This window comes from Corythoichthys intestinalis, chromosome 10 (assembly GCF_030265065.1).
Source record: "Corythoichthys intestinalis isolate RoL2023-P3 chromosome 10, ASM3026506v1, whole genome shotgun sequence".
NCBI classification, from domain to species: Eukaryota; Metazoa; Chordata; class Actinopteri; order Syngnathiformes; family Syngnathidae; genus Corythoichthys; species Corythoichthys intestinalis.
This window is the reverse complement of record NC_080404.1, coordinates 8,216,651-8,239,287: the sequence shown is the minus strand read 5'-3', so window position 1 is coordinate 8,239,287 and position 22,637 is coordinate 8,216,651. Positions and strand designations below refer to the sequence as shown.

Below are 22,637 nucleotides of genomic sequence, written 5' to 3'. Positions count from 1 at the left end.
AATCACGAAAAAAACAGAGAGCATGATGGCAATTAAGCAAACTATCGATGCCAGACAGGACCCTACTCGCCCTATGGACAAGTGGCGGAATAAAATTAATAAAGAACAGCGCCATGCACTGACAAACGTGTTTTTGCTCACATTTCACAAAGCTAAACATGCACGTTCAATGAGCTCTTAAGAGGTGGACATCCCACTTTTACAAAGGCATGGAGTTAATGTGGGAGGCAAAAAAAATATGCGTACCCCTGTATATGTCTTTACATTTCACTTCAGAGTAATGGCAATTTTGTTGTGCCACTTGATGTTAATCAAGTGTTAATTGTTAATAAAATCAATTTAAGGTATTTGGCTCCAAGTAAAGCTTGTCATAATTTTATCGCATCAGGCGGGTCGTCTCTCAAGCTCAACGAGGACCAAGTCGCATCTCCAGGTTCTCCTCTGAGAACCTGGGCAAAAAAATTATGTGCACCCCTGTCTATAGTAATGAAAACCAAAATGAACTGGTAACTACTGTAAATGAGGAATATATTAAAATAAAGATGTGGATGGATATAAATAAATGATCACTTAACTTAAATAAGACAAAGGTAATGATATTTAGTAACCTTAAATATAATTCAGAACTACAAATAAAGATAGATAATGTTTGCATTATGTGCATTACGGTAATGCAACGCAGTAGCTTCAGAAGTGAAAGTGAACCCATTCTTGGATAGTTCCATGTTTTTTTTTTTTTTTAATGAAGGGACTTGTACTTCAAAATGTTTCTTTAGTAGCTTTTGAAAACAAAGGTTTGAATCGAATGTTATCACCCGTGAAAGTTAGTACGCATAAATCAATACAGATTTATTTTTGCATTGACCATTTAACCTATCATGAGGTTCATATTCTTGAGAAATGTAGCCCTGACCGCCGTTCAATAATCTGTTTGGTCTTATTAATGTCCTGTCCTCAGCAAAAAGTGTACATACAGGTTATCCGGATATATCGTACCGACCACTGTTGAGACCAAACCTACGCCTTTGACTTTAACACCCACTTTTTACAACACTCATAATAAATAAAATAAATTGCACACAAATATCCCACAACGCTCTGCATGGCGGCAGCTCAACAGCAACAACATAAACTATAATGGCTACAATGCAAACTATTTTAAGTTCCCCACGGTCTAATCTGCAGCTAACATTTCATCACTGGGCACTATTATTAAACTATGATAATCATCTTCATGTTTGACCTCGGATTGTATTTTAGAAAATTTCACTGTTTTTGTAAAGAAAAAAATCGCTAATTCTTTTTTGCTTTAGGTGGTGGTATAGTGGGCAGGGCAATCTTAAACCACTCATCAGTGATTGGGCTCACACCTGACTTAAATTGTTTGGTAAAAATTGGTTTCAATTACTCTTTAAGTCTCCTTAGGCAGAGGGTTCACTTACTTATTTTTCCTCCTTCCTTCAATGTTTGCATACTATCCTCATTAATATATAAAAACCTATAAATGTTTGGGTGGTTTTAGTTAAAGCAGACACTGCTTTTTCATCTGTGCGATTTTGACAAAGATCAGAACACATTTGATGGTGATTTTATGCAGAAATGAGAGAAATTCTAAAAGGTTCAGATACTTTTTCATACCACTGTATATTGTCGTCAGTGGCAGCCAATGAGGTAACCTTGCCTTTCGGTGGCAATTTAGTACACTTTATTCAAAAGGAAAAGCAACCTCCAGATTAAGAGGAAAATCCACCAGGAGTTATATGAAGTCAGCAGAGAGGGTCAATACTAATTGTAGCAACAAGAGATAACCTGACATCAGGTAAATCCATACTTCAATTATGGCAAACCTCCTCTGTGTAACATTTTTTAATCAAAATCAAAATCCAAGCAGTTTAGAGCAAGAGGTAGGGTATAACCTGGCCTGATCGCCAGCCAATCACTAACAATCAGTAGCAAAAACACCCACCTCGTTGACAGCTCCCGAACTAGAGGTACACATTGCATTTGTGTTGGCGAGACCCACTGTGGTGCCTTCGAAATCCAACCCTCTACAACAATAAAAAAGGAACATTGTTCACATACTAGTCAGAGTAGATGAAAGGCTGTTTATGTGAGCCAAAAAACACGTCTGAATGTCTTACGTGATGAATTGAGCGTTGTCGTGTTTCGTCCTCGGCAGGAGTTTTCGCTGGCGCCATTCGAGAAAGCGGATGAGCGTTTGCTCTGGATTGGTGCTGACCTCTATTTGATCTTTGTACGACCAGATATCAAGGCCGACCAACATCACACGGATACCCACGGGACGATAGAGCTGAAATATTACAGAAGAATCCAGTTAGAGCAAATTCAAAGGGAAAGAACTTAAAACGGATGATTTTCAGTATTGTGGAGGATAATTCAAAAGCGAGTCAGACGTGATGCGCCGAACCACAGGCGCAAGGATACACTAGACCAATAATACTGTCGCAGACTACCACTGTTGGGTCTACTGTCTGATGATTCACAGACGTTGGCCCAATTCTTAGAGAATATGCAAACAGGAAAGTGTGAAATGTGTGAAACTCCTCTGCTTAGGTGTTAAGATTCACAGTTGAAGTGAGAGAACTTCTTCTTTTAATCACTTGTAAGGAACAGCCCGTATCAGCACACTTTTTCCTCACTTTCTGCCATCCAGACGCAAAAGATATGTTATGCATGCACAGGAAATGTTCCCAGACTGCATAAAATAATCCTGTGTGAATTTTTGAATGAACTTATTTCACAGTAATGACTATTTCTGCCTATTTGATAAACACGTACCCGGTCAACGTGGTTTGCTATTTCAAGCACTCGAGCTTCCATTTTATTACCAAACTTCTTGTACTAGAAAAAAACACATTTTCATTAGTAGAATTCTATGAAATGAAAATGAATTGTTAGAAATAAAATGTATGAAATCAAACCTCAGTGTTGTCGACCGCCACAACAAGCTCCACTGTTCTGGGTTTTCTTGCTCTGTCGTTAGCCTGGCCTCTGCTTCTCTGAGGAGTTAAAATTTTTAGACGTGTAAAAATTACATTCATTAAATATACATATATAGTTGCTACTGTAAGATGTGTGGAAATTAATAACAAACAAGCTGCACCGAACATCACACTTGAGGGGCCATGAGTGGTGTAACACTACTCAAGAGTGATGTGTAGGGCTGCTACTAATAATTATTTTTATAATCTATTATTCGGACGAGCAATTAAACGATTAATCGGATAAATGTCACTTTTAATTTTCTTTAAAAAACCAAACAAAAATCGAAAAAGGAGGAGGCGGACTGTAATGAATCTGTTTTCTTGATCAAACAGTTGTTCATAAATACAATCCAAATCCAGTTTCAACGCACCCTCTCTTGTATGACAAGTTACAGTTTCAGTTTGTGTTGAAAGGAGAATCTAAGCTGTTATATGAATGGGTTTATGTGTGTGTTTTCTTATAAAAATATATGAGACAACTTTACTTTCTAACAATAACTCCAGTGCTAATGTGCTTCTCCAAAACACAAGTCAAACTGACACTTAAGACACTGATTAGCATAATCGCTAACTAGCTTAGCGCTTTGTGCTATGTAGTATTGTCTCATCAGCAAAGAATACAAACAATACAACTGGCTTCATTGAAAAACAAAAGGTAGCCAGTAAGTCAGTCTGTGAATTAAATAGTCTGGCAGCAAGTCAGTCAGCCAACTAGCTTGCCAGCTAGTCAGGTGAGGTCAGCAGGCCAGGTCCAATGATATGACCAGTGGAGTAGGAGTGGGAACCTCTTGTTACCTCACGATACGATACGATTTGCGATACAAAGCTCACGATAACGATGATCTGACGATATGGCGATACAACGATTATCGATACATTTGTAGAATATCCTAGAATGATTTTCTGACCAACAACTAATAAACAGAAAAACAAGCTTCTGCTGTGAATTGAAATGAGTTTATCACTAGTAGACGTCCAATCCATTTGAAATCAATCAAACGGATTGAACGTCTAAGGCCGTCAGTGGCAGCCAATGCCAGGCAATAAGGTAAGTTTGGGCCATTTTAAGGTCATTTACCTGTTGATCTTCAGTTACTTCCTGTTGATTTTGGGGTATTTTATGGGTCACTTCCTGTTGATTTTGAGTTACGGAACAGGAAGTGACCTGGGAATCACCCAAATGAATAGGCAGTGACTCAAACTCAACAGGAAATGACCTATATATGCCCTAAAATTAACCGCTAGTGACCTGTAAATGCCCTGAAAACCCCCAGTCTAAAAGGATTGGGCGCACAGTCAGTGCAGCCTTAGAGTTAACTGAGACACTATTATGGTGGAAGGTTTTGGTAGCAACTTGTTGGTTCCTTTTTATTTATCTATTTTTAGACATTGACACCTTTTTAAAACGATATCTCGATTCTTGGCAGGAGCATATCGATAACCTTTTGGGATAAAAAGTATCACGATATATCACCATTTCGATATTTTGTCACACCCCTACAGTGGAGTGTACGGAAAATGTGTATTTCTTCATGCTGTGTGTTTTTACCAGACTGCCGAGCTGGAACAGTCCAGACGGACGAGCGCCGTGATCATAGTACATGGTTGTGTTTCCATGGGAACAGGAGCTCCTCTTCCTCCTCAGGTGTTTGTAGTTGTAGACTGCATGAAGACTCTCATCACTGTCACCTTTAATGGCTGCCCCACTATTGGCTGGCTGTGAGGCCAGGGGTTCTATCAAGTATGTCTGATCTTGGAGGTGCACAATCCCCCTGTAGGGAAAAAGAGGCACTTCTAGGAAAGCGCAGAGACTAGCATTGCAATAATTGCAAAGCTGATGTCCCTTTGTTACTCCTGTCATCTAATTACAAATGGAAACATGTAATATATTGAAAAATGTGGCTTAAGACTGAGACGTCTAGATCTCAGAGAGTCATACATAGTCTTATTAATTCTAATGGAGGAAACGGCTGCAGCGGAGTCTCTATTTAACATGCTGGACATGAATCATAGTGGGCAGTTTCAAGCCATAATGTTTTATGTGAATTTGACATGTCTCGCTTAGGCAACAATAACTTGTTGGGAATCACTTTTACAGGATCGAGATCAGGGAAAAAGACTCACTTTAACCCAGAGCACAGCTCCACGCTGGCAGCAGAGTCGTCAACTCCCACGACGTGTCCGTGGTAGTAGCAGTGATTCTAAACATGTCAGAAAAGGAGAGATTTCGACACAAATCCCCTAATGACAGCATGAATTGAAGCCAAGTTTTACATGTTGCACTCATGACTCACAGTCAGAGGGAAATGATACATCAAGAACCAAGCATTACTAATCTACTTCCTGTGTGAGATGTCAGAAATAGAGGAAGGAACTGTGTCATTTAGGAAGAAAAGTGCACAGCTAACACAGTATGTCAAAACATAGACCAACTAGGTGGATATGAAGCAAATTCAAGAAAAGTACAAAGTGTATTGTGGTAATGATGCCACGGGATATCCTGAAGCCTACTTGATGAATACATGCCACAATCTCCTGTGTTGAAAAAGTTCTATTGTAAATGACGTAGACAAAAACATTTTGGACACGCTGTCAAACTGACAACAATGCTAGTCATTCTTAACTTGCACATTCAAAACTCCAGTCTGGTTCATTTAGAGTCTTCAGTTTAACATGCATGTTCATGTGGTTGGTTTGTCTGACATCTATAAATGTGGCTCACAACCCAAAGTCCATGAGAAAAATGTGGGTCCCAAAGGGAGGCCAATTGAGAACCTCTGGATTAATGACCCCTTAGTCATTTGATTTTTTCCAGATATGTTAGACAATGTTACATTCCCAACTACATACAGTGTACAGTGGCATGAAAAAGTATCTGAACCTTTCGGAATTTGTCACATTTCTGCATACAATCACGATCAAATGTGATCTGATCTTTAAAATCGCACAGATGAAAAAACAGTGTCTGCCAAAAACTAAAAACCACCCAAACATATATCGGTTTAAGTTTTCATATTTCAATGAGGATAGTATGCAAACAATCACAGAAGGGAGGAAAGTAAGTAAGTGAACCATCACATTTAAAATTTTGTGGGGCCCCCCTTTGGCAGCAATAACTTCAACCAGGCCCTTCCTGTAGCGGCAGATCAGTGTGGCACATTGATCAGGACTACTCTTGGCCCATTCTTCTCTACAAAACTGCTGTCGTTCAGTCAGATTCCTGGGATGTGTGGCATGAATCGCTGTCTTTAGGTCATGCCACAGCATCTAAATGGGGTTCAATTCTGGACTTTGACTTGGCCACTCCAGAACGTGTATTTTGTTCTTCTGAAACCATTCTGAAGTTGATTTACTTCTGTGTTTTGGATCATTGTCTTGTTGAAGCATCCATCCTCTTTTTAGCTTCAAAACATTCTGATGAACTTTGGAATTCATTCTTCCAGTAATTGCAAGTTGTCCAAGCCCTGAGGCAGCAAAACAGACCCAAATAAGGATGCTCCCTCCAAAATGCTTCACGGTGGGGATGAGGTGAAGATGTCGGGGAGCTTTTCCCTTTTTCTTCCACACATGACGTTGTGTGTTACTCACAAACAATTCAACTTTGGTTTCATCACTCCACACAAAAATTTGCCAGAACTTCTGTGGAGTGTCCAAGTGCCCTTTTGCGAACGTTAAATGAGCAACAATGTTTTTTTTTTAGACAGCAGTGGCTTCCTCCGTGGAGTCCTACCATGAACACCGTTCTTGGCCATAGTTTTACGTATGGTTGATGTGTGCACAGTGATATTGGACTGTTCCAGTAAGTCTCTAGCAGACACTCTAGGGTTCTTTTTTACCTCTCCGAGTATTCTGCGCTGAACTCTTGGCATCATCTTTGGTGGACGGCCACTTCTTGGGAGAGAAGCAAAAATGCCAAACTCTCTCCATTCGGAGACAACTTCTCTGAATGTCGATTAACAAACATACAGACTTTTAGAGATGGTTTTGTATCCTTTCCCAGCTTCATACAAATCAAAAATCCTTGATCACAGGTCTTCAGACAGCTCTTTTGACTGAGCCATGATGCACATCAGACAATGCTTCTCATCAAGACATTTCTTACCAGGTGTGTGTTTTATAGTGTGCAGGGCAGCTTTAAACCACTCATTAGTGATTAGGCACACACCTGACTTTAATTGTTTGGAAAGAATTGGTTTCAATTGCTGTTTAAGTCTACTTTGGCAGAGGGTTCGCTTACTTATTTTCCCCTCTTCTGTCATTGTCTGCATGCTATCCTCATTAAAACATGAAAACCTATGAACGTTTGGGTTGTTCTAGTTAAACCAGACACTGTTTTTTCATCTGTGGGATTTTGACAAAGATCAGCTTACATTTGATGGTGATTTTATGCAGAAATGTGAGAAATTCCAAAAGGTTCAGATACTTTTTCATACCACTGTACATAAAAAGGCATCTAGATGAGCTTATTCCTCACATGCAATACTAGACAGTTGGATGTCAACTACCCGCAGACCCACTCTAAAATCATGTGAAAGTCTTTCTACATCAGTATAATATGTTACACTTATATATTTTCTCCAATTCACACTTCATGTAGGCATGATGTCCCACATTTTGTGGTTCCTGAAATTCTTTCGTCATAGACCATATAAAGCTTGTGATACAATTTGATGTGACTGCTAAAAGTCCCAAAGCATTTAACCTACAAATTCCAACAATCACATAATATTGTTCCATAACCCACAAATAAAAAACTTAATGGCTACTCAAAGGAAATATTTCACACCACTGTACTACACTAACACATTTCCTTTCATTAGGGTGTATTTTAAAAATGTAGCCATTCATACCTCAAGTTTAGGTGTTGTTAGTTCGATACCTTGCTCAGAATAATGTGTCACAGAGAAGTTTTCTCCAATCAGCTCCCTGAAATGATCAGATTGGTTGCAAGATTAGCAAATTTAAATACACAATGTAAAAAATGAGAGTGGACAAATATAAACTTATCTTACTTATTTCTCTCCAGGTGTAAAGTGCAATTTTGTCCAGCAATCATTACAGAGTACTGCAGTATATCAGGGAACTTCTATAAAACACACAATATTGAATATGGGTGGTTGTTTGAAATGTTAAAATGAAGCTGTGCAACGGTGAGGGTTTACCTGATGGGTGGCAGCATTAGTGATGTGAGATGAATTCTTCAGCCTCTGAGGGATCACTGTTTGATACTTCATCACATGAGGCAGAGTCCACACACTCCCTGCAAATATCATGAATATCCCAATGAGCTGGGTAAGAAAGAAGGAAAAAGTGATATGGGGTATGAAAAAAATATACAAAAAATAAAAATACCCAAAGCAGAGAAGAAAATCCATATCAAATATCCAAAGTGGTTCATGCTGCTTGGACGGACTCAGTCATTGTGAGCTGGAATGTGCTGAAAAAGAAAATGCTCAAGACTCTCCGCCCCTCTGCGTTGTAATTTCCTAAACTGACCCTATGAGGCGTCGAAATCACGCAAGAATTAAAGGGGGTGGGGGATCACGTTGACACTTTCTAAAGTCTTTAAACCCTTTTAGTATATTGTTAGTCGTCAAATGGGTACAAAAATGGGAAATATTAACTTATCCGAAATTAATAATAATAATAATAATAATAATAACATTTCATTCATTCATTCATTCATTGTCCGAGCCGCTTATCCTCACGAAGGCCAGGGGAATAATAATAAAAATAACAAGGAAATAAAATAAAATAACATTAAAAAAAAAACTAAACTCAAGCAATCAATTAGTTTTTAAGACGTAAGTTTGCTACCATCTGCTGGTCATCTTTTGAACTGCATAAATTTGAACAAAGTCTTTCAAATACAATTTACAGTGCTTAAATATTTCTAATTTTATCACGTGATTAAAACAACATACGAGAGTTAATCACATTAAAACATTTTGTTAAGTCAAGACGTAAAAACAAGGTTTGAAAATGATTTTCTAATTCCATTGTATTTGACGTCATCATTCAGCGACATAAGCAACTGCAAACAAGACAGTGAAAAAAGGAAAACATTAGACTACATGGACGTCGAAATAAAGAAATGTTACAGCCAGAACTGGTTCCTACTCAGGTAAGGGTGTTGGGAAATTTATATAATGAAGACTGTACAACTACTGACTGCCTGCCACAGGAGGAGGATGAAAACCCGTTTAACTTCAGCCCGCAACTCATCATGTACCTTCACAAGGACCACGAACTGTTTGAGGTAGCCGAACGTCAAGCTGAACTACATTTCAAATGTGCTCGATTCTTACACTGGTCGTTTTATTTCCAGGATGGAGATGTTGAAAGACACATGTACCTTCAAGACCTTTATATTTCAGAGGCAGACGGCGACAAACAGACTCTCAGGTGACGGTTGTACGCGATACATCTAGGGGAAGCAAGTGCTTCATTCTGTAGTTAAAGTAGGGTGACCATATTTTGATTTCCAAAAACAGAGGACACTCGGCCCGGCCTCGAGATACTTGAATTTTACTCGCAGTTCACTCAAAGATGCCTATATCACTTTAATATATTTAATGTGTGCCTCCTCAGTCTGGACAGAAAAATTCAGTTTTATTTAAAAAAAAATGTCACATAGTGTATATTATATACTATATGGAAATAAGTTTTTTTTTTACTTAACAGGCTTTATTCTTATTAAAAAAAATAATAATAATAATAAAAACGCAAAAAAAAAAAAAGATAAAAAAAAGACAAAAAAAAAAAAAAATAGCATGCAGACCCGTAGAAATATAGTACAGTCAATACAGACACACAGTAGGCTTGTGCCACATAATTTTTTAAATAAATTACTATCACGACAATTGTCGTTGAGAAATTGTTATTCCCACTCAATTTTTATTCCCATTCAATGTTCTAGATTACACGCAAACAATAACCAAAATAAACCAACAAACTATTCAACCAGCATGTTTCCAAACGCAGCAGTTCAAAACTACGTTTCCCATAATGCCTAGCGCGGCTTAGCTCACTGATAGCTACCCTATTAGCGAGGCAAAATCAAACTTTGCTATCTAAGTTTACAATCATCGGTAGCGCAACGATTTGACATCAAACGGGATTTTACAGATCATGCCAGTACAAAGCTCCGAGAGAGGTCAACAGTTGCCATTTTATACGTATTTATCGTAAAAAAAAACTCTTAACAACTGGGCAGGCGCTCCTACTTAAAATATAATACTAACATTAAACCAAATACACGAACGCAGAACAATTAATACAAGACTAATACAACATACTGCATCTCTTTGTACCCATATATTTTATAATATATAACAGAAGACACATGAGCCACATTAACAGAAGATAAACTTACAGAAAGGTGTACGGAGCATGATAAACGTCTCTTAAAACTACTCCTTATTGTAGTCCGTAACTGCCTCTTCTCTTGCCAAACCGTCAACCCAGTAGATGGCGGTAATGGCCCATAATACAAGGGGTAAACTGTACTCCTTCTCCCGCCCCTACTAGTAGGAGCCACGACAACGCAGGCAAGCGCTGCCCCCCAGCGGCCGGAGATATTCTCTTCAAATTGGTCCCGTGAAAAATCATAAAAACCGAACATTTTCATGAATTTATAAAACCCGGCCAGATGACGAGGACACGACGTGAAAGGTGGACATGTCCGGGCAAAAGAGGACGTTTGGTCACCCTAAGTTAAAGGGTACCGCGGATAGAAATACATGTAGTTCTTGAAAGAATAAATGTTTGTAAGAGTTATAATAATTGTGTATTAAAACCCCTTTTAATGTTTTCGTTTTAATAAAATTTGTACAATTTTAACCAAAAAATTGACTAGTAGCTCGCCATTGTTGTTGACATCACAGGACGTTGACGTCACATGGGTATGCTGTCGTACTTCCACAGTGTCACTCAGGGGTGAAAGTGGGCTAGAACGGTCAGGAACGCAGTTCCGGTATAAGATGCAGGTCAGGAACGCAGTTCCGGTATAAGATTCAGCGTTCCGGTACAAGGTGCTTTGATTCCAAAAATATGACGGCAACTGTAAAAACGCTATGTAAAAAAAAAAAAATGCTAAGCTGCCACACATGCATTTCATCTCCAAGAAGAAAACAATCTACCAGCATAAGATTTACATACACAAGTGTTAATAACAAGTATAATAAAGTGCTTGTGTAGCGTAATCCGTTTCCACCGATATTTATTATTTATTTTATTCCACGGAGGGCATGGAGGTTTCCACAGGTGCTGCAGTTATCGGAGTCTGACGATGTTGAGTCACCCCAATGCACACAGCAAAGCAAAACGGACTCATTGATCCGTTCAAGTGGCTGACATACTGACATGTGATCAGCAAGATAGTTAGCTCTGATTGGTTCAAATGTGCATGTTTTCTGGAACAGCAAAAAAAAAAAAAAAGTTTGTTGAATTGATGCGACCAAAAAGTTTAATGCAACAGAAAATGGATCAAATCTTTAAGAGCAAGGAAAGAGTTGAGGAGGCTTATTTATCACATTTAGTTTTATTTGCTCTGATGGGGAGGTTCAGAACATCTTAGCTGTCAATGTGCAGTTTGGACTTATATTTTTTTTCATTTATGTTAGGCTACTTATTCATTTCCTTATGATTTAAAAAGTCAATATTTCAATGTTGCAATCTTCAAAATATATTCCATTTCACTCAGCATAATATAGGTCATTTGTACTTTTTTTTCCTGAATGTATGTTACTTATATCTTTATTATTGAAAAAAAGGAAAGCACAAGTAAATGTTTACATTAACTTCAATTCTGATATACACCCTATGTTCTTAAGTAGTCAAAATTGAGATTTGGCATTTAATATGTGAGGAAATGAGGGAAAATAAAAATTAGGAGATGGAGGATGGGGTTATTGGTGTTTTTGTTTTATTATACAAATCATTGAAAAAATAAAATTTTGAATGAAAATCAGCTTTTGTATGTGTTATAGAAATAACTGTGCCAAAACAGTTTTATTTGCATTTCAGTGGTTTTAGGAGCTCTCGGGTTCAAATTTGGAAGGGCAGAACCAATGACATCTTTATGTAGTTTAAGAGTGACACTTTAGAAGCCCGGCAGCGTACCCAAGTGACGTCACCGCTCTGCGACGGCAACAACAATGGCGACTTACTACCGTAGTTAAAGTAATTTTACAAATTTTATCAAAACGAAAACAGTAAGAGGAGTTTTAATTTAAAATTATTATAACTCATACTAACATTTATCTTTTAAGAACTACCGGTACATGTCTTTCTATTCGTGGTACCCTTTAAGCATATTACACTATATCCTCATCTACTTACTGGTGACACAGCACCAGGAGCAACGTGGGGTTTAGTATCTTGCTCAAGGATACTTAGACGAGGTCATCAGGGCTTTCTTTTCTCTGGAACAATTTCTGAGAGCTATTTATTTAACCGTTTATTCAACTTTATAAGAGATGTTTTTGAATCTGGGAAACTTCTGGAGCTATCATTTTCTATATGTGTAATTCAATAAACACACTTTAGGCATTTCAATTAAGTTCGGTGTTTGCATTACTCCATTTTTTTACGCTGCATTATATTGGCAACCCCTGTATTTTTTGATTTTTTTATTAATCCTGTTCTTTCTCCAGAGTGTCAGAATTTGCCTGTCACATCTCAGGCTGCAACGCAGTCCATGCCACTTTAGAGGAGTATGAGCATCACTACAACTCCTTACACCGTCATGTGTGCTCCATCTGCCGACGCTCACTACCCACTGCTCGCCTCCTGGATATTCACATTCAGGAGTGGCACGACTCTGTCTTCATGGTCCTGGCACAGCGGCAAGACATGGTACGAAACATGGGGGGGGGGGGGGGGGGGGACTCTTTTGTTCGCACATGGAGAAATCCCGTTGTCTCTATAATATTTTGACACTCAGTGTGTCTACCAAATAATATAAGTATTTTTACATGGCCTACATGATTTACAGTACCAGTGTTTGGTGGAGGGCTGTGGACACAAATTCAGGACGAGCACACTCAGGAAGGACCACCTGATACGAATTCACAAGTACCCTCCAGACTTCAGATTTGACAAACCCAAAAGAGAAAAAGGGTAAGGGTGCACTTACTTCATTTGCTCGATAGATGGCAGCAACGTTCTCCATTTACATAATTGTTTATTTAAAAAAACTGGGAGCTATCCAAGAATGGATCCACTTCTGGGGGACACTGGAGCACCCTAGACTGTAACTAAAGTAGAAGTGATTTGGGATAAAAATTAATGAAAAAAATGGACCAGCACATTTAGCAAGTGAACAGGGACAAACAGAACAGAACATAATGAAAATACAGTGGTACCTCTATGTACAAAGTTAATTCGTTCCAGGTTTGTAAGTCGAAATGTGGTATTTTGAGCAGGATTTTCCCATAGGAATATATTATAATTCCATTATTTCGTTCCACAGCCCAAAAACATACACTAAATCCTTTATAAATACTGCTGGTACTATTACAAACGTCAGAACTCGAGGCAGGACCCAAATGCAGAGTTTTCTTGGTTAACGAAAATGATTTATTCAACGATGTCTCTCTCAAGGTAAAAACAAACAAGGCGGGTTCTTCAACAAAAATTCACGTCACCAAGGAAGGCAAAAACGTTATCAAAAACACAAAGTAGCAAACAATCTCAGAAATGCTTACAAAAGATTCACAATCAGAAGGCAGGTTCTTCAACAAAAATTCACTTCACCAAGGAAGGCAAAAATGATAGCACACAAACTCTGAAATGCTTACAAAAGATTCAAGATTGGATTTTCTTCTATGGCTGTGGACAAGAAGTTAGCTGGGGTGACACGACGGTAGACGATGACACTCTGGCACAAAACAAGGGGGAGACTGACTATATATACACACAGAAGGTAATGGGGAACAGGTGGAACCAATACAGCGTATCACAAAAGTGAGTACACCTCTCGCATTTCTGCAGATATTTAAGTACATCTTTTCATGGGACAACACTGACAAAATGACACTTTGACGCAATGAAAAGTAGTCTGTGTGCAGCTTATATAATAGAGTTAATTTATTATCCCCTCAAAATACAACCTTTTCCTATTTTTCACCACCTGCACTAACCTTCTTAGAACCCTTGTTGATTTCCCTCTCAAGAAAATCCACCGTTCTGAAACTGCAGCGCTGTCATAAATCGTCGTATTTTGAGCTTGTCGTCGGATTTGGAAACTAATGGCGAGTCAAACTTATTGACGGATGTCGAAAAGATCGTGTGTCAAAGCGATTGTATGTTGAGGTACCCATGTAATTCACTTAATATTGGTAGGATCTTTTGTAGTGCTGCAACGATTAATCGATTAACTCAAGTATTCGATTAGGAAAAAAAGGTTTGAATTGAAGTGGCGTTGTAATGGTTTGTTTTGAAAGTGTTTGCATTTAGTTTTATTGATTTGGGTGGATACACGGCCCTCTAGTCCACCTCATTTCACATGGCTGAAACCATCTGCTCCCTGTTAAGACCAACATAAGCTAGGTTTTTGTTTCAGCTAATGTTTTTTTCAGTGCATTTGTAATTAAGTTTATAGGTATAATTAGCCATTTTTTGTTGGAATATGTGCCTGAACCATTTGTTAAGAGCATTGTAAAAAAAAAAAAAAAAAAAAAAAAAAAAGCATTTTATAGCATTTAAGCTAGTGGACATTTGCCTTGTAAGTTAGCCAACTGTTCTTTTGTTGTACATAGATCCTCATATTTATTTATTTTTTAAACCGTTTGAGGCTCAGCGCAGGTATTTTAGTTTTTTATGTTCCTTATCCGATTAATCAATTATTCGTACTAATTCGTACTGGGGACAGGTTTCAATAAGCTTCGGCTTCTCTCGTCAGCCCTTTTCGGGTTTGCCTGAAGGGAAAATAAATTAATTAATTAAATAAATAGTTCATTGCTTAATCGACTACTAAAGTAATCGATAGCTGCAGCCCTAGTCTGTTCTATCATTACAACATATGAGAAGACAATCTAAATGACCTACAGTGCTGGCCAAACGTATTGGCACCCCTGCAATTCTGTCAGATAATGCTCAATTTCCGCCAGAAAATTATTGCAATTACAAATGCTTTGGTAGTAATATCTTCATTTATTTTGCTTGCAATGAAAAAAACACATAGGAGAATGGGGAAAAAAAGTAGATCATTATAATTTTACACAAAACTCCAAAAATGGGCCGGGCAAAAGTTTTGGCACCCTTTGAAAAATCATGTGATGCTTCTCTAATTTGTGTAATTAACAGTACCTGTTACTTACCTGTGGCACATAACCGGTGGTGGCAATAACTAAATCACACTTGCAGCCAAATAAAAAGGATTAAAGTTGGCTCAACCTCTGTCCTGTGTCCTTGTGTGTACCACATTCAGCATGGAGAAAAGAAAGAAGACCAAAGAAATGTCTGAGGACTTGAGAAGCAAAATTGTGAGGAAGCATGGGCAATCTCAAGGCTCCAAAGACCTGAAAAATTCCTGTGTCTACTGTGCGCAGTGTCATCAATAAGTGTAAAGCCCATGTCACTGTAGCTAAGCTCCCTAGAGGTGGATGGAAAAGAAAAATTGACGAGAGATTTCAACGAAAGATTGTGCGGGTGGTGGATAAAAAACCTCGACTAACATCCAAACAAGTTCAAGCTGTACTGCGGTCCGAGAGTAGAACAGTGTCAACACGTACTATTCGTCGGCGTCTGAATCCAAAGGGACTCTGTTAGGATACCCAGGAAGACCCCAGTTTACGGGGAAAAAAACTAGGCCTTCAACGAAAAAAACACAGTCCCCACAGTCAAACATGGTGGAGGTTCCCTAATGTTTTGAGGTGTCTTTGCTACCTCTGGCACTGCACTGCTTGACCGTGTGCATGGCAACATGAAGTCCGAAGACTACCGACAAATTTTGCAGCATAATGTAGGGCCCAGTGTAAGAAAGCTGGGTCTTCCTAAGAGGTCATGGGTCTTCCAGCAGGACAATGACCCAAAAAACACTTCAAAAAGCACTAGAAAATGGTTTGAGATAAAGCACCGGAGACTTCTAAAGTGGCCAGCAATGAGTACAGACCTGAATCCCATAGATCACCTGTGGAGGGATCTGAAAATGGCAGTTTGGAGAAAGCACCCTTCAAATCTCAGAGACCTGGAGCAGTTGGCCAAAGAAGCATGGTCTAAAATTCCAGCAGAGCATTGTAAGAAACTCATTGATGGATACCACAAGCGGTTGTTCGCAGTTATTTTGTCTAAAGGTGTTGCGACCAAGTATTAGGCTGAGGGTGCCAATACTTTTGTCCGGCCCATTTTTGGAGTTTTGTGTAAAATGATAATGATTTGTTTTAATTTTCTTTTGTGTTTTTTAATTGCAAGCAAAATATGTGAAGCTATTACTACCAAAGCATTTGTAATTGCAATCATTTTCTGGGAGAAACTGAGCCTTATATGACAGAATTGCAGGGGTTCCAATACTTTTGGCCAGCACTGTATGTCCCTATGCTAACCTACGACCTTGGTTTCAACTGTATTTATGATTCTATAAATTTCATATCCTCCAAACTAATATTTAAAGTTGGGTTGAGTAGGTACAAAGTATCCTCAGGTACAGTTACTTAAGAGTAAATGGACTCAAAAGTAAAAAGTAGTAGTGTTTAAGTATTCAATCGGGGGAAGATAACTGAAGTAATGAGTTATTGAAAAATATATGATTAAAAAATATTTAAGCATGAAAACGAAATATACAAAAAATGTCTAATAAGGGTTGTGCAGATTCAGATGTAGCTCAACAATAGCACTTTAAACAATAACAAGTTGTCAAATAAATTCATGCATAGAAGACAAAGGCAAGACCTGGTCTTAAATGAACTTTGTTACACTCACCAAAATGCAAAATGGGCTCACCAGCAGAATTTGCATACTCGCAGTCAGTATACCAATTTGTAAGTGGTCATGTCAATGTTTGATTGGTGAAGTGGTGTCAAACATCACGAGTTAGATTGGCAATGAAGTCATGACTGTGCCCGTCATTTGCAACCTTTGTTACAGTACAACCTAATTGTTGTAAATTCTCTTGAAAACTTTTTCAACTTACTCTTTTTTTAAAGACATCAAGAGACAAAGCAGCAGCAGGCAGAAACAGCGATGGAGGTAGCGGACAACGTGAGCGCGGTTCTTTGTGAAGAGCAGTCCAAACAGGCAGAACAAGAGGAATCCATGGAAATGCCCTTATCCACAACAGAGATCCACTTTTGTGAAAAGGGTGCCTCACATGAGGAACAGGCAGCAGGTCACAACACAAACGATGAACATTTGAACCCACGATATTCCTACAGGTTTGTCAGACTGCTGTAACAGCATTTAACCAGTTTGTAATTTCAGCTTTGTGACTTGCTTTTTAAAAAATTCCACATTATTCCTTTGTATAAATTGAAATATCATACTTTATTTTTTTTTTCTAGGGTTCCCTCCACTGTGTGCTTTGGTCATGGCTCCACCCGAGGTTTCAGAGGTCAAAGAGGAAGGAGGAAATGAAACTACTTCAGATATCACAAATATGTGCTCATGTCTGCCTTTTAGTTCACATGACAACAAATAAAATATTTTCTGTCATATCGTTTATTCAGACAATTCTTCATGTGACATATCGATAATATTTGTTTCAAAACTGACGAACAAAAAAAACCAAACCTCAGTATATTTGTAATAGATTTTAATTGTCCAAAAATACTTGTTCAGCCAACAAGTATCAAATACACTGTTGATCACTCTGGAATATAAAATAAGTAATCAACGGTTTATTTACAGATGCAACTGGTGCTTGCTGTTTTATTAAAAAAGCTTTTAAAACACTGAGGGGGGGGAAAAAACTATGCAAGTTTAAATGTCAATCGTGAAAAAATTTAATTAAGGGAAATATGAAATATTAACAGAATTGGTATAATGTGAGTGCATGCGCATGGAGCTATCAAGTCCATTTTGAACAACTTGCTTAATATAGCACCTATGTGCAAATTTATTTGACTGGCTGCTTTTCGGATCTTTGGATCACAATTTTGGAAGGGTCACATGCTACATTTTTGGTGCATAATTCTTGATCAAAGTCTGTACGTCAATACACAAAAGCTGAAATACATTGGTACGTATTGAATTTTCACAAATTCAGCATTTCACTACATTCTGTCAAATACTGACGTTCTTTTTTAAAGAAATATTTGATAGAAAATACCTCATTTGCAATTGAAATTTTAAATGGGTTTCACATTGCAAAAAGGTTTCTGAATGCAGTCAAATATTAAATGATCTAGTGACTAATTTAACTGGTTGTTTTAATAAACATATTTTTTCAAAAGTTTATTTTACTAAATAAATATTCTGATGTATTCTTCATAAGATTTAAACGTGTTTTGTGGCAGAGGAGGTCATTTTGAAAGGCAAGGCACACATACTCCCACAAAGCAAGGGCGTAGGTTTGCATAGGGACGGTAGGGACAAAACACTAGCAACTTTTCAGGATGCACAAATTGTCCGCAACAACTTTTAAGCAACCTTATTTGCATTATATAATGTGTTCAGTTATATAGGTCATTTAGATTGTCTTCCTATATGTTGTTACGATAGAATTGACCCTACCATTATTAAGTGAATTATTTTCAGACTTACATTTACCCCCTTATCACTTGCTGAATGAGCCATTTCATGTTTTTTTCCCTCAAACACACGTTTGATTGGCTGATGATTTGCTTATGTGGTCTTAAAGCAGCTTATTTGGTCTTAAAGCTTTCATTTTTGTTGAGTTTGGCTGTGCTTGTTGACAAAAGTAGTGTTTTTCCTGAAGGAAGGCTCCATTTTTATTTATTTTTGTTATTCCCTGACTAAAATGTTTTTTTTGTTTGTTTTTTGTCATATTTAATTTATTTAGACAATTTTGAGCGTTATAAAGACTTTTTTAAAATTCATTCATTCATTCATTCCTGGATAGTTTGCATTCCTGTATAGTGAAGGGATGATTAACAATTTTTAATTTGTATGTTAATACACAATTATTGCAATTTAAATTTGCAAATTATATCCAGACATTCTTTCTGGAAGTTTTCAAAATGTTTCTTTTGTAGTTATTGAAAACAAAGGTTTGAATCGAATGGTGTATCACCTGAACCTATACATATGCACTTCAAAAACCCATCTCCTTAAAACTGAAAAAAAAAGAAAAACTTAAATTCCCTTGTTTTCAGCGTAAATCTACTAGAAATAAGTGAAATTATCAGCCAGTGCTTCAAGTAAATTTTACTCAGATTTCTTGAAATAAAAATATCTAGCTGAACATAAGATATACTTATTTTAAGCAAAAAAGATTCTATATTTAATCTTAAAAAACTTGTTTGTCAGAAATGGTTTTAATTCAAGAATAGATATTGTTCAAAATATTATTTGAAAGCATTTTTTTTCTTGGTTTGGTGAAAAATTACCGACTTTTGACGATTTTTGGGCTTATTAAGAACAAATGGTAATATTTACTAAAAGTAATTGGAAGAATCTGACACATTAATCTTTTAACTAGCCTTTAGAACAAACCGCAATGAAGAAAATTATTCGACTAGATTTAAGAAAAAATATCTGATTAAGATGTTGTAATGTAAATTTGCAGTGTGAAAGTTGGTATAAGTCAATACAGATTTATTTTGCATTAATCATTTAGCCTATCAATTTAGATAGGTTGTTTTTGGTGAGAAATGTAGCCCTGACCGCCGTTCACCCAGTCTGTTTGGTCATACTAATGTCCTGTCCCCAGCAAAAAGTGTACATGCAGGTTGTGCTGTTATATCGTCCCTACCAATATTGAGATCAAACCTACGCCCTTGCCACAAAGTGTCCGTGTAATGCGGTGTTAAGATAAGTAGTACATCCCATAGGGTCCGCCGAATAGTCCTGGTAAGGGTAAGGCTGGCCGCGGGCCGTTCACAGCCCCGTAGAGGGCCGGGGCGCCCATAGGAGCACTCAGGGGGAAGGGAAACGCAAAGGCCGGCAGCAGCGGCTTGGCGGCCAGTTTAAGTTTCTCCAACTCGGCCTCCTGCAGTCTCTTGGCCTTGGCCCTGCGGTTCTGAAACCAGATCTTGACTTGTGTCTCTGTAAGGCTCAGGGAGCTGGAGAATTCCGCTCTCTCGGCGATGGACAGGTACTGTTTCTGGCGGAACTTTCTCTCCAGAGACAGCAGCTGAGTGCTCGTGAACGGAGTTCTGGGTTTCCTGTTGTTCTTATGTTTGCGAAGGTTGCAGTGGCTCGGACTGGGGAGTCCTGCGAGTAGAAATTAGTAAATATCTGGTCATTCATCAGACACTAAACGTATTTGTTTATAGTCAATGGACACATTTTTTTTCCTTTAATAAAATAGGACCACCTGCACAGTCTAAAGAAAACATAAAAACTTGTGCCATTTTCTCTTGAATGTTATTAAAGATGCGATTTTACTTAGCAATGAAAAAACAGTTTGATCACTCAATAATTGTGATTTGCGATTAATGTGTAGAACTACCTGCTGCATGAGAGTTCTCAAATATTATAATCACCTGCCGGTATGCAGTGCGTTTCTAGCAACACAGCAATTATCTTTCCAGACACAATTATTAGACTTGTAAAAATGAACTAAAATCGAATAAATCGTGCCATTTTCTCTTTATTATTATTATTAAAGGTGCAATTTTAATGAGCAATGAAACAACAGTTTGATCACTTAATAATTGCTATTAATGTGTAGAACTGCCTGCTGGATGAAAGTTCTGAAATATTACAATTACTTGACGGTATGCGGTGCATTTCTACCAACACAGCAATTGTTTTTCCAGCCTCAATTGACTTGTAATTATTTAATTTTAAACTTAAAGCTTTTGTAGACGCCTTAGAATCTAAAAGATATATTTACATATATATATATATAACATGCTTATTCAAGGTGTGACTGATAATTCAACCAAATTTAATACAGTGCTCTAAACTATTTACTCAAGTTTTGACATGCCCTCGATTTTCCTATTTAAAAAAAGAAAAACAGATCTTGACAAGATAAATAATGTAGTGCTTTCACTCACTAGGAGGTGATGTATAAGAAGACTGTGACCAAGGGCTGCTCTCCTTGTCGTTGACGTCCACATTCTCTCCTTTGAAGCGATTAAATTCCATTGGTGAAGTGCGCCCGGTGTCCTCTTCTACCCGCATGCCGGGCTCCGGGGATCGTTGCCTGATTCTAGTGTGCTTCACGTCCGAAATGAGCGACTCGACACTAAAAGGCAGCTCCACGCTTTTGCCTTTACACCTGGAGCCAGGTGACAGGTCGAGTTGATCGGGCGCGGAGCCCTCGGAGGCGTGCTCCTCCGCGGAAGTGTCCCCCGGTGCGGCCGAAGGTGGCGATCCCTGCGCAGGATTCATGACGCACAACTGAGGTGCCATACAAATGTCCTTCTTCGCTCTCCGCCGTTTTTCGCTCGCTTTGCCCCAATAATTAGGTTGCTCTTTGACAAATACTTGAATCAGACAACAACTTGCTTCCCACCAGTAAAGTGCCTTACCTACTTACTGTATCACACGCTTTCTTCAGTGATGGACCTCCGTGACTCCACCCATAATCTCTCTGATTGGGTAGGTCGTCCTCATGACGAGTTTGTGATGCATAATTTCAACCAAGGGCTTAATTTGAGACCCTAAAAATGTTATATTGCATGAACTCTCGCCCCCTTCAACATTCCAGCAGGGTTCCCCCCTGTTATTTGGCATTCCTAACTGTAGCTTGCTCATTTTAGATTCTCATTTTACTTTGTAGTGCTGATGACCCTTCAGCTCAGCTAGGTTTTTTTTTTTTTTTTTTTCTAAGAATTGCATGTAATTTGTATCATTTTTCACCTTTAATTAACCATTTGAGAGTCAGTGGTCACTACAGTGGGCACCTATTCAAAAGTTGACTCTTAAAAGCTTTAAAATATTAGCAAATATTATATAATTATTAATAATTATTGTATTTCTTGTATTTTAAAGTTATTAATCAATGTATTAACATAATATTGATAAATACTATGTTAATAAAATTAAAATTAAAATACATACTGGTTACAGCCCCACATAACATTCTGAAGTTGATTTTTTCCCCCATAGTTTTTAACTCACTGCATGGCAACAGACATCCAATAGCATACCGCACGCAACACGTCACTTTTGCCAATTAATTTTCATGACGTTAGCAACTGTTGCTTGGGGGGGGGGGGGGGTGTCAAGCTCACGTTTGTCCTTCATCCATATCTGTAAACAATTCGGGGATTTAGGTATTTATTCACAAGAAATTTCACCGGAAAAGCTCTGTTTACATTGGGCAGCCGCTAGCTACATTCACTAGCAGACTAGCATTGTACTTTGACATATATACGTAAAATAAATGCTAACTGCACAGTTTTTTTTTTTTTTTTTGCTTTTAACCAATAATTGAGACTGTTTTACGTCCATCTCTCTAAGAATTCGGAGATTTAAGTATTTATTCACAGGAAATTTCACCAGAAAAGCTCTGTTTACATCAGGCGGCCGCTAGCTACATTCACTAGCAGACTAGCA

At 38.0% G+C, this 22,637-nt stretch overlaps 3 protein-coding genes across 5 annotated transcripts in view; 1 reads left to right on the top strand and 2 right to left on the bottom strand.

The window, feature by feature from the left end:
• Positions 1–8,488, bottom strand: part of adam8a (ADAM metallopeptidase domain 8a) — a 41,316-nt gene extending 32,828 nt beyond the window's left edge. For both annotated transcript variants that reach the window (XR_009064589.1, XM_057848076.1), the window contains exons 1-10: positions 8,358–8,488; positions 8,168–8,265; positions 8,018–8,091; positions 7,856–7,931; positions 5,130–5,206; positions 4,555–4,777; positions 2,943–3,020; positions 2,800–2,862; positions 2,142–2,311; positions 1,967–2,048 (exon numbers count right to left, since the gene is read on the bottom strand). Coding sequence is in view for 1 of the 2 variants with exons in the window: in XM_057848076.1 (XP_057704059.1) it covers positions 1,967–2,048; positions 2,142–2,311; positions 2,800–2,862; positions 2,943–3,020; positions 4,555–4,777; positions 5,130–5,206; positions 7,856–7,931; positions 8,018–8,091; positions 8,168–8,265; positions 8,358–8,403 (987 nt within the window). In the remaining variant the exon portion in view is untranslated. The remainder of the gene's footprint in view (positions 1–1,966; positions 2,049–2,141; positions 2,312–2,799; positions 2,863–2,942; positions 3,021–4,554; positions 4,778–5,129; positions 5,207–7,855; positions 7,932–8,017; positions 8,092–8,167; positions 8,266–8,357) is intronic.
• A 520-nt stretch (positions 8,489–9,008) lies between these two features.
• znf511 (zinc finger protein 511) lies at positions 9,009–17,846 on the top strand. Of its 2 annotated transcripts, XM_057849290.1 has the most exons (7): positions 9,009–9,129; positions 9,190–9,264; positions 9,334–9,410; positions 12,662–12,863; positions 13,003–13,127; positions 17,153–17,380; positions 17,507–17,741. In XM_057849290.1, the coding sequence occupies exons 1-7, from the start codon at positions 9,100–9,102 to the stop codon at positions 17,577–17,579; spliced, it is 810 nt and encodes a 269-aa protein (XP_057705273.1). In that variant the 5' UTR covers positions 9,009–9,099; the 3' UTR covers positions 17,580–17,741. The 2 variants fall into 2 exon arrangements, with proteins under 2 accessions (XP_057705273.1, XP_057705272.1); XM_057849289.1 differs by having other exon boundaries at positions 9,100–9,264; positions 17,507–17,846.
• Positions 17,542–21,593, bottom strand: msx3 (muscle segment homeobox 3). The gene is made up of 2 exons (XM_057849292.1): positions 21,131–21,593; positions 17,542–20,339 (listed from the first exon to the last, which is right to left on the bottom strand). Exons 1-2 carry the CDS (start codon positions 21,486–21,488, stop codon positions 19,933–19,935), a joined length of 765 nt encoding a protein of 254 aa, XP_057705275.1. The 5' UTR covers positions 21,489–21,593; the 3' UTR covers positions 17,542–19,932.
• Positions 21,594–22,637: the final 1,044 nt, after the last annotated feature.

Excerpts from the sequence above, each read along its gene's own strand:
- znf511 (XM_057849289.1), top strand. The coding sequence starts at position 9,100 with ATGTTACAGCCAGAACTGGTTCCTACTCAGGTAAGGGTGTTGGGAAAT. Across the intron at positions 12,864-13,002 it reads TGGCACAGCGGCAAGACATG|TACCAGTGTTTGGTGGAGGG; the intron begins GTACGAAACATG and ends CATGATTTACAG. Across the intron at positions 17,381-17,506 it reads AACCCACGATATTCCTACAG|GGTTCCCTCCACTGTGTGCT; the intron begins GTTTGTCAGACT and ends TTTTTTTTCTAG.
- msx3 (XM_057849292.1), bottom strand. The coding sequence starts at position 21,488 with ATGGCACCTCAGTTGTGCGTCATGAATCCTGCGCAGGGATCGCCACCT. Across the intron at positions 20,340-21,130 it reads TTCTTATACATCACCTCCTA|GACTCCCCAGTCCGAGCCAC; the intron begins GTGAGTGAAAGC and ends TTCTACTCGCAG.